Below are 11,665 nucleotides of genomic sequence, written 5' to 3'. Positions count from 1 at the left end.
CAGCTGAGGTCTGCAAACATTTCCTGCCCCCGCCCCCACCCCCACCCGGAGCTTCCCAGTTGGAGCGAGTTGGGCTCGCAGCCGGGTCAGCGCTCGCGGTTGCCCCAACTCGGCTCCCCCGGCCCGCGGGGCTGGGCAGGGGGACCCCGTCTGGCTCCGGAGCAGCCATCGGGGAAACCCAGGCGCCAGGAGCCGTGGGAGGTCGCTCGGGAAGCCCAACTCTCGGGCAAGAAGGAGGACAACTGGCGGGGCGCCGACGACCCTGCTCCCTTCCCTGTCGTTACCTGCTCGCTTGCGGGGGTGTCCTGGGGCGGTCGGCCTCTCCCGGCGCTGTCTCCCCACGCAGTTGCCCATGCTGGCTCCTCAGCCGGGCCCCATGCACCGGAGGCGGAGGGGTGGTCGGCTGCTCCGCGCTCCTGCCCCGGACGGCGGCGTCCCGGGTCAACGGCTCCTGCCGCCCGGCATCCGGCGCTCCCCAATCTCCCCCGGGGGCGTGCTCTACCCCTGCACCGGCTTCGCCACAAACTTTGCGGGCGAGGGGAGAGAGGGAGGTGGCCGACTACCCAGCACAGTCCCAGGTGGCCGGGCCAGGGGGGCCCGCGACGGTGCCCGGCCGGAGACCAGCTCCGCTGGAGGGGCGGAGAGAGGGGGCGGGCACCGCCGCAGCTACTCCCGGTTCGCTCGGGGCTCCCAGCTGGGGCCGGCCCCCCGGAGCCTGTCACTCACCTGCCTAACCCCGCCCCAGCCCGGCCCCGCTCCCTGCCATCCGCTCTCGGTGCCCGCGCCGGCGGCACCGCCCCCCCAGGTGCGCATGTGACCGACGACACCGCCCCCTTGGGCCGGCCTTGTTTTCTCATTGGCTTCCCCCAGGGTGCGTACCGCCCCTCGGCCCCACCCAGCCAGGTGCCCGCCCCGCCGCCCGTCTCCCAGGGAGCTGGGCTGGGAATTATTCGCCCTCAAAGGCCCCCGGCTGCGTGCCCATCAGCCGCCCTCCCTCCCTGAGCCACCGCCCCGACTCCAGGCCCCGCCCCTTGGGGAGGGACCGTCCCATCCCTCCCTGGAACTGCCGGGCCTGGAGCCGGCAGGCACGTAATCCAGAGAGCGCCCCGCCCCCTCATCTTTCGCCACGCAATTGGCTCAGGAGGCGCGTGCGCGGAGAGGCCCGTCCCGTGCCACCTCCCACTTCCCCTCCCACGGTTTCCAGTTCGCGTCATGGCCGCCGCCGCCGCTCTGGAGGCGGTGGCGCCTACGGGCGCCCTGTGGGGCCTCGTGCAAGACTTCGTCATGGGTCAGCAGGAGGGCCCCGCTGACCAAGTGGCTGCAGGTACGGCCGACGGCGCCGCACGGCTTCCGCTTGGGGGCCTCCAGTAGGGAGCGGCCTCAGCACAGGCGCCGGGAGGGAAGGGAGTGAGGGACAGCGGTGACTTTGAGAGATTAGTCCGGGGCTGGTTGTGAGCACCGCGTGCTTAAGAGCCATAACAAATTGCGAGTCGCTTGCAGTCTTCCTTAAAGCGCCCTTACGCGCCTTGTCTCGGTTTATAGCCATCCTGTGCGCCGGCCGGGGTTAGGAGATTAATTACCATTTCACAGATGAGGAAACAGGCCCAGCGAGGGCAAGAGACTCTCAGATCAGGCCGGTGGGGGAGCTGGGACTCAGACCCAGTTCCTGCAGTTCAGAATCACGGGCTCACGCCGCAAAAGCACGTTGTTTCTAGGAAGTTGACGTGACAAGAAGCATCTTCAGCGGCATCAGCTCCAGTCGCGTGGCATGCTGGGAGTGGCCGGGCGGCCGGATATCTGACTGGCTGTAGTTGGAGAGAGGAGGAGAGAAACCAGTCTAGGGGGAGTTTGAGAAGTTCTGCGTATCTTCCTTAAAGCTTTCCCTCCGTTTCTTGGTAAAGTTCTTGATTAATTTGCTTTGTGACTTTTTAACGTGGAGTTTGTTTTTATCTTTTCCCCAGAACTCCACTTTCCTGCTTTTGATCAGTTTAGGGATCTCTTAGTTCTGACAGCTTATCTAAGATTTGAATAAAACAAATTACAGATTTCATTGGAATTCTGAGACTTTTCACTCTTTTAGAAAAAAAAATCTAAAAAGTTATTGAATATTAGGAGGCCTTCAGACCTTGTGTTTAAGTAATAGAATACAAAATAATCTTGTCAGCACAGATGCTTTTTGTCTCTATTTTTGGAAATTTTGTGTGTTTGGGGAGAAGTAAAGGATACATTTCTCTTGAAAATTGAACATATTCACTATTAGAATATGTGAGAAATGAATAATATGAATCTGCCAGAAGTATAATACTTTGATCCTTAGCAATATTTCAATTTAATTTCATCCTTCCACCATTATTGAACACATTATTCTTGAAACACGATGCAAAGTAATAGGGATATAAATACAAATTACGCTAGATCTGTGCCTGCCAGGGACTTATAATATAGTGGGAGAGACTGCCATGCAAACGGATAGTACACCATGAAAAGGGCTGTAAGAGGTATGTGCAGGGTGACATGGAAGCATCAAGGAGCAAATAAATGCCTGATGTAGCCTTTCCACTAAGTTAACTTCTTACAGCTTTGTGCAGTATAGTGTGTCGTCAGTGCTTATGATTAACAACTACAGTGTATTATAATGTCATTTTTTCCCATGTTTTATTATGAAAATTTTCAAACATACAGCAAAGTCTAAGTAATTTTTTCATAAGAAAAACACACATACACCCACCACCTAGATTCTGCCATTAACATTTTAATATAATTTGCTTTATCATGTATCTATCTGTCATTTAAATTGCAGATAGCAGTACACTTCCCTCTAACTGCTTTGGTATGTATATCATTGACTAGGGTTTGTTTATAGTTTAATACAAATTTTGGTGTAAAATTTGTATTCAATGAAGTGTACAAATCTTAAGCATACATTCACTGATTTTGAAAAATGCTTATACCTACCCACTATCAAGATAAAGAACATTACTATAAAAAGTGTTATTTGTAACTTTTTTCACGTTTATACATTATGAACACAGTAATTTAGGGTTCTTCAAATTCAGAACACACTTGAGAAGTCAGCATGAATAAAGACCGCCAAGTTCTTATAAATATTTTTGTAGAATTTATATTTTTTGAAAAAAAAGTGGCCTAAACTGTTGTCTAGTTTAAATTTAGCTCAGCTAAGACTGTAACACTAGCCCTGTTGTAATTTAGCTCTCCTGATTAGGAAAGGAGGTTGGTAATAACAGATAACTAACAGAGGGGTAATAACAGATAAGGTTGAAAAGGTTTGGTGGGGTTGGATGATGCCTAACCTTGGATTCTAAACAGAGGGATTTAAATGACCTATTGTAGGTAATTGGGATCAATGTAGATCCTTGAGCAAGGGAGTCATATAGTGAAGATGAATTTGAGAAGGATTAAATCGGTATTCTCAATCTTAGATCACAGCCTTAGTTAGGGTTGTTGAAGGCTGACAGAGTTTTAAAGCATCCCCAGAATAAGATGTGTTTTCTAATCCTCCAGCCTAAATCAAGCTTCGTTAGTGCTGAAGGGACCAGCTTTCTATTCGGCCACTCATAGCCGCAGCCTCTCCTACAAATTGTAACTGCAGAAGGAACGTCCTGTGATCACAAAGGCAGCCACCACCAACTTTGTTTTGCACCTGGGTTCCTGATGAGAGTAGGTGTCAGATGTAAAGGTGCAAATGATGGAAGAGAAATGACCTGGCAGCCTAAGAGTTAAAGGCTGCTCAGCCAGGCATTCAATGGCTACCACTCCTCTCCTGGATCTTTAGTTCGAGGCAGCCAGTTGATTTGCTGTTCCCCTGATTGCTTTGCTTCCCAGATCCCTCCACTGGCTCCATCTAATTAAAGTTAGGCCTGGGATTAAAGGCCCAGTTTGAGTGCTCACTGCCTGCCCCCAAGTGTCTCCTGATTACTCCAGCCAGACATCATCTCACAGTTCAGATTCTTTGTGGTACTTATTTCTCAACCACTCATACTTATTTGCAGACTGTTTAGTAGCTACTTCTGTACACATCTCTGCATCCTACCTGCCTGTTTCTACCACCATAGTCTCCTGGAGACTAGCATAAGTAGGTGGTATAAATGAATGGAATAAAAGATGCTGAAGGAAGAATCTGGAATTTGAGGGCTAATTAGTTATAGGGCTTGGAGGAGAGGGAGGACTCTAAGATGACCTCAAGCTTTTGAGCCTGAAGATGAGCAAAAGAAAAGTACTATGTCCAAAAATTGGGAAGGGAGCTGATTTTGAATATGTTGGATTTATAGGTGATGGATATAAATTTTCTTCCTCTTGGTTATTTGGATTTGCCTTCATTTCAGTCTTTATTGTATTTTCCTACATTTGTAATTCCATGAGGAGACCACTATTCTTGAAACCAGAAAACTGTTAAAGAAAAGTAAAATATAGTTCTGAGAAATGTCTGTGGCATTCTCAACAGAAAGGGCATTTTGAGAGCTTGATTGGAACTGAGTCCTGATTGGGAATTTTCTCTCTCCTGTTCCTTCACATCCTCCCCCCTCTCCCCTTCCCCCTTGGCTGCTACTCCAGATTCTCAAGAGGCTGCAACTCCATCAGACAGAGGTCTGATTGTGCATTCTATGTCAGTGCTCATATAAATACTCCTTTGACGACTCCTCAGTGCCCCACACGGACTGGTGCCCTGCTGAGGAAAGAGTGGGTATTTAGCAGGTGCTAGTAGGTCCATTTTTAGAGAACAAATCTTGGACACATTGGAAAAACTTAGCCAACCTATATAGGGAAAGGAACTTACATTTATTTTTCTTATGCCAGTGAGACTACCCCTAGGAAAATTAACTTTTTATTAGCTTCTTTCATCCCTAGAGTCCAAGTGCATAATTAACAGTACTTCCAGGTATTTTTCATTTGGAAGAACTTTTATTGTTAAGAGAACTAATCACTTAAAGTTAGTGATGGACGGTCCCATACACCCAAGAATTTTACTTCTTTCCTATGTTACCCCAGGCTCTGTTTATATCACTGTGGTAACACTGAACTTGTTGTTCTTTGATTGTTTTAAGTGTCTTTCTGCCCCAACAGACTGGGCTCCTTAAAAGCTCCCTGTCTATATTTCTCTCTCCAGTCCTAACACAGTAATTGATTTATAATAGGTATTCAATAAATGTTGAATGGATAAATGAAACCAAACGTACATGACAATTTTTTTAAAGAATGATTCAAGGAACGTGTAAGAGGGAGTAATTCTGTTTTGGGAATCAAGGAAGGCTTCACAGAAGAGTTGCCATTTGAGCTGGGTCTTGAGGAGTTGAAGTTCCTCAGACTGACAAGGGCAGGAAAGAGGCATTCCAAACCAAGGGAATGTGTTTCCAGGCTTAAGGATATGGAAGAGCTTGACATGTTGAGATTTCATGTGACTGAATGATAGGAGTTATGATCAAAGGTGAGGCTGGAGGAGATTGAGGGCTAAATCGTGAATGACATCAAGCCAAGGAGTCAGGTCTTAGGCAATGAGGGGCAAAGGGAGATTGGTGAGCAGGGAAGTAATTGTGCATTTTAGATAGATTAGGGATGGATCAGAAGGCTTTTTTTTTTAATTGAGATAAAATTCACCACTGTAACCATTTTAAGTGTACAAATAAGTGGCTTTTAGTATATTCACAATATTCTACAACTACCACCACTATCTAAAAATTACAGAACCTTTTCATTACACTAAAAAGTTGAAGGCTATTTTGACAGCTGTCCCTGTATAGTCTGGTTATAAGGGATGAAAAGGAAAAGATGAAAATTTGAAAGACGTTCTAAGATAGGCTCAACAGAACTAGAATAAGATGTTAGATTTAGTTACCTTTGTGAAAACATCTTCAAAATGCTGATTCTAGTTCTTTGCCACCTTATTTGCCATTTTCCTTACTCTTATTTACTGTTGCAATAGCTTTATTATTTCTTCATTTTTTCCTAATTTTGTATGACTTTTGTACTTCACTTTTATGTTTGTGCTGCATTAATTCAAGATGGATTCTTTGTGAAAGTATGAAGACTAAAGGGCTTTGCCAGGACAATTCACCCATATACTGGGATTCAAGAAATCACATGCAAATGGATGTTTCTTTGTAATTGTAAAACAGCCAGTTTCATAATGATGTATACTGAATGCTGAAGAACTCTTTTTCATTTATAAGATTTGAGGCAACCTGTATCAGTGAGATTGACTAGTAGAGAGTGTGAGGGAAACTTTCTCTGGTGGTAGAAATATTCTATATCTTGATTGGGGTGTTGGTTACTCTGGGTATACTTTTGTTAAAACTAATCAAATTATATGTTCACTGTGCATTCCACTGTATGTAAATTATACCTCAATTTTTTTTTTTAATGAAAAAATTAGAGGTGACTGAGTGAGGCCTAATAGTCAGGTACTTTGTCTTAACAGCACTTGAGGTACTTCCAAAGAGAGTCCCTAGCCCAGCATACACAGAGGACTTTGATGGTGTTGCTGAAGAAGGATGATTCAGTTCAGTAACAGTTATCAGTCCCCTATGGCTTCCTATGTGCTAACACCCTTGTGGCCGCTACTGAAATTATTTTTTACATGGGTTTTTCAGCAGAGTTTCCTGGGTTCTGTCCAGGAGGTTCCAGAAAAGTACCCTTTTCCACCCTCCCAAATGGTGCAACTTTGTAACCCAGAAATGGGTATCTCTCTTAAGTACTGATGTTAAGGAATTGGGTGTAGAACAACTGTCAGTGCCTTGGTTTGTCCTTTTAGTCTAGCTGCTGCCCCTTCCCCCACCCCACAGCTTGCACATTTTTCCCTTTGGCTCTTTCTCAGGAGCAGGGGCAGCACTGGGCCTTCCACATCCTGGCACGAGTAAGGCTAAGAGTGCCTGATGTCTAAATTGGTGCCAGTCACGAGCTATGATTCCCAACTAGAGCACTCCCTTCCTCAGTCAGATCGGACTTCTTACTCTAGTACCAGATTGCGCCTCAGCTCAGTTCACAGCTATTGTTCAGAGACCACAGACTTAAGGGGGACTGGAAGTTTAGGAGTTTTCTCAAGCCTGTTTTTCACCTAGCCAAAGTCTGGTGTTGTCGGGAGCTGACTAATTAGGTCTTGCATTTAGAAGTAGGTGGGTTGGGGACCCAGAACAGGCTGCGAAAGTAATTCCCTGATTGCCACACCTTATTGAGCTAAAACTCCTCTACGTTAATCAGACGCTTAGGAAGATGGCTAACCTTTGCTCTTTGTTTCTCCTTTGAAAATTTATCCCAAGATGATTCTGTTAGATCTATGTGAATTACCATTGTGCTGTTAAAATTGCATTTTCAAAAGTAAGTAATACACTCACATGGTGCAACATTCAAAAGGTGCAAAAGGATACACAGTGAGAAGTCCCCCTTCCATCCCAAGATGGCATGCAGACTGTGACAAATGAATTTACTATATTACTAGTGTATGATATATCCTTGCTAAAGGGGGTGGGGGGAAAAGCAGATCTAAGTGACTTTGGAAAACGGTATTTTGTCTGGAGACTATAGGGCTAAAGACAAAACTGTACATAAATACTGTACTCTGCTTATAAATTTGTTTCTCACAGAGGCTGACAATTCTGAAAGTAGTTTATTAGCTACACTAGTGTTGAAAAGAATAATAAATGGTATAATAGATAATGGGAACGAGGTTTCTCACTGTCAGAGAAATAAATTACAAATAAGCAAGGGGGAAGGCTAGAATGAACCCTGTGGCACTAGATTAGAGAGGAGACTAATATGATCTTATGTTTAGTTTAATATATATGGGTAGATACAGACATAATGATAATATGTGTGTATACGTGGGTTAGAATACGTACATATATTTCCCAGCTCTCTCTGCTGAGGAGGGCCTAGAAGCAGTGACACCCCAATAGCAATGAGCACAGTTACACCCAGATCTTGGTTTTTAATACCATTCTCCAATAAAAGGAACCAGGGCTTCTTGGAGAAAAGCCTGACTCAAGGGTTGGGGCAGGGAAGTTACAAGATGACCCTGTAGTATTTTGTAGTGCCAGAAAGAAAGCACTTAAAAAAATAAAAGGATGGGGCATGTCAAAGGGACACTGGTGCCAACCTAAAAAAGCTCCCCATGGCCAAAGATAGAAAATTTGAGCAACAAAATAACCTAGTATTGGGGCTTCCCTGGTGGCGCAGTGGTTGAGAGTCCGCCTGCCGATGCAGGGGACAGGGGTTCGCGCCCTGGTCTGGGAAGATCCCACATGCCGCGGAGCGGGTAGGCCCCGTGAGCCGTGGCCGCTGAGCCTGCACGTCCGGAGCCTGTGCTCCGCAATGGGAGAGGCCACAACAGTGAGAGGCCCGCGCACCGCAAAAAAAAAACAAAAAAACACCTAGTATTGGATTATAACCCAAGGAATAAAATAAATATACATGAGCTTATGCTGATGTAAACAACTGAATAAATGAAGAAAAGAGAAGAGATGAATCTTCCTTAGAATAACTCCAAATAACATAGATAGATAAATACTCTCCTTCTAGGAAATGAAGCTTAATCTCCCGTTTCCCCTTAACTGTGGACTGGACTTAGTGACTCCCTTCCAAAGGAAAGAGTGTGAGAAAAGAAAAAATAGTAACAGTATGTATGGTGCAGAGACCTGCTGACACTACCTTAACCAAGTGATCAAAGTTAAAATCACCAGTGATAAGTCATGTTGATATACTGTACCTATGATATGATGTGATGAGAAAGGTGCTTCACCTCTATGCTATTCTTTCTCCAAATCCATAACCCCAGGCTAAACATGAGGAAAACATCAAAGAAACCCATATCAAGGGACATTCTATAAAGTAATTCTTTTAAAATACCAAGGTCATGAAAAGCAAGGAAGACTGAGAAACTTTCACAGACTAGAGGAGACTAAGGATTCATGATGGCTAGTTGCAATGTGGTGTCCTTAATTGGATCCTGAAACAGGAAAATTACATTAGTGGAAAAACTGGTAAAATCTGAATAAAGTCTAGAGTTTAATTAAAAGTAATATACAAATGCTAATCTCTGTTAGTTTTGACAGATGTACTATGTAAGATGGTAACATTCAGGGAAACTGGGCGAGGGGTATACAGGAACTCTATACTGTCTTTACAACCTTTTTTTAAATCTAAAATTATTCCAAAGTGTAAAACATTTTTTTAAGTCTACCTCTCAACCCCCAGCTACCCGTCTCCCTCCCTAGAGACAACCAGTGTTACTAATTCCTTTCATCTTCTAGAGATATAAATAAATACAAATAGAAATAATTCTCCCTCCCTTTAAAAACAATGCTATGCACATACTATATACTATTTATGTACACTCTATGTTCTGCTTTTAAATCTTTTCCCACTATCAGTATAAATATACAGGTTCCTCAGTCTTTTTTCAATTTTTTTCCTAAGTAGTTACAGAGAATTCCATTATGGATGTACTATAACTTATTTAACTTGTTTCTTTTTTTTTTTAATTTTATTTATGTATTGTTTATACAGCAGGTTCTTATTAGTTATCTATTTTATACATATTAGTGTATACATGTCAATCCCAATCTCCCAATTCATCCCACCACCACCACCACCACCCTCCCCGCCACTTCCCCCCCCTTGGTGTCCATAGGTTTGTTCTCTACATCTGTGTCTCTATTTCTACCTTGCAAACTGGTTCATCTGTACCATTTTTCTAGATTCCATATATATGCGTCAATATATGACATTTGTTTTTCTCTTTCTGACTTACTTCACTCTGTAGTCTCTAGGTCCATCCTCCTCTCTACAGATGACCCAATTTCGTTCCTTTCTATGGCTGAGTAATATTCCATTGTATATATGTGCCACATCTTTATCCATTCATCTGTCAATGGACACTTAGGTTGCTTCCATGTCCCAGCCATTTGTTGTTTGCAGTCATTCGCTATTATAAATCATTCTGAAATGAAAAAACTTGTACATGCATTATTTTGCACTTTTACAAGTATGTAGGATAAATTCTGAGAAGATTCCCTGGATTAAAGCCTACGTACATTTGTAATTTAAAAAGTATTTTCAAATTGCCTTCCATAGGGACTTCTCTGGTGGTCCAGTGGTTAAGACTCCGCGCTTCCACTGCAGGGGGCGCAGGTTCGATCCCTAGTCAAGCAGTTAAAATCCTCCATGCCCCACAGGCGCGGCCAAAAAAAGCGGGGGGGGGGGGGGGGGCCCCAAAAAAGGGGAGGCCCAATTTTTTACCCCCCCAAAGGGTTTTAGGGGGCCTTAAAAAAAAAAAAAAAAAAAGAGTGCCTTAATTCCACGCACCATCACCAAACATAAGCGTGATACAAAATGTTTGATCTTTGCCAGTCTAGTATGTTAAAGACCAACGTTTTGGGGAGTTGAATTTGCATTCCTGTTGTTAATATGGTTGAGCATCTTTTAAAATTGGTTGTTGGTCTTTTGTCTCAATGACTTGTAGAAGTGCTTTTTATATTGGTAAAATAGCCCTTTGTTATAAGAATTGCAAATATTTTTTCCCAGTTTGTCTTATGATGTTTGTTTTTGCCTTGCAGAAAATCCAATTTTATTTTTTAATGTAGCTGATTTTAACCAATCTTTTCTTTTATGGCTAAATATAACTATGTTATACTTAGAAATGTTCTCGTGTGTTTTTTTCTTTAATCCATTTGATATTTACTTTGGTGAAAGATTCAGAGCCATTGGTTTGTTTGTTAGCTTGTTTCAAATATTTACCCAATCATGCCAACACCATTTATTGAATAGTCTGTTTTTCATTAATTGAAATATGATTTTTAAAATCATATTCTCATGTATTTGTGTCTCTTTCTGGATTTGCTATTCTATTTCTATACCATTGATTTCTTTGAATATGAACTCATACTACACTGGTTACTTTTATTATGGAAAACATAAAGTATATTCAAAACTATACAGTATTTTAGGGGCCCGCAACCCCCAAAAAAAAAAAAAAAAAAAAAAAAACTATACAGTATTTTAATTACTGTGACTTTATAACAATCTTTTACTATTTGGAAGAACTGCCTTCCCTCCCTCCCTCATTGCTCTTTTTCAGAATTTGCCTGTCTAATTATGTATTATTTTTAACACAGTAACATTCTCAGTGGTTCTTTAAAGTTTTCACCATTCAGATATTCACATTTATATATATATATATATTTTTTTTGCCTGCGTTGGGTCTTTGTTGCTGCTTGCAGGTTTTCTGTAGTTGCAGTGAGCAGGGGTACTCTTCGTTGCAGTGCGTGGGCTTATCATTGCGGTGGCTTCTTCTGTTGTGGAGCACAGGCTCTAGGCGCGTGGGCTACAGTAGTTGCAGCACGTGGGCTCAGTAGTTGTGGCACGCAGGCCATAGAGCGCACGGGCTTCAGTAGTTTTGGCGCATGGGCTCAGTAGTTGTGGCTCTCAGGCTCTAGAGTGCAGGCTCAGTAGTTGTGGCACACGGGTTCAGTTGCTCCACGGCATGTGGGATCTTCCCGGAGCAGGGATTGAACCTGTGTCCCCTGCATTGGCAGGCAGATTCTTAACCACTGAGCCACCAGAGAAGTCCCCAGATATTTACATTTTTTGTTAGGTTTATATCTAGGTATTTTTCTCTCTCTTTCTCTCTTTTTTTTTTTTTTTTTTTATTTATTTG

At 43.4% G+C, this 11,665-nt stretch overlaps 2 protein-coding genes across 3 annotated transcripts in view; one reads left to right on the top strand and one right to left on the bottom strand.

Moving 5' to 3' along the window:
- The window catches only part of UBTD1 (ubiquitin domain containing 1), a 51,224-nt gene extending 50,496 nt beyond the window's left edge, over window positions 1-728 (bottom strand). The window contains exon 1 of one of the 2 annotated variants that reach the window (XM_024734998.1): window positions 285-728. Coding sequence is in view for 1 of the 2 variants with exons in the window: in XM_024734997.1 (XP_024590765.1) it covers window positions 285-354 (70 nt within the window). In the remaining variant the exon portion in view is untranslated. The remainder of the gene's footprint in view (window positions 1-284) is intronic. The other variant, XM_024734997.1, reaches the window with a different exon arrangement.
- A 463-nt stretch (window positions 729-1,191) lies between these two features.
- Window positions 1,192-11,665, top strand: part of MMS19 (MMS19 cytosolic iron-sulfur assembly component) — a 32,689-nt gene continuing 22,215 nt past the window's right edge. The window contains exon 1 of the mRNA XM_024734844.1: window positions 1,192-1,324. Coding sequence (XP_024590612.1) covers window positions 1,213-1,324 — 112 coding nt within the window. The 5' untranslated portion in view covers window positions 1,192-1,212. The remainder of the gene's footprint in view (window positions 1,325-11,665) is intronic.

This window comes from Neophocaena asiaeorientalis, unplaced genomic scaffold (assembly GCF_003031525.2).
Source record: "Neophocaena asiaeorientalis asiaeorientalis breed wild unplaced genomic scaffold, Neophocaena_asiaeorientalis_V1.1 scaffold240, whole genome shotgun sequence".
NCBI classification, from domain to species: domain Eukaryota; kingdom Metazoa; phylum Chordata; class Mammalia; order Artiodactyla; family Phocoenidae; genus Neophocaena; species Neophocaena asiaeorientalis.
This window is presented reverse-complemented; position numbering and strand designations above follow the sequence as displayed.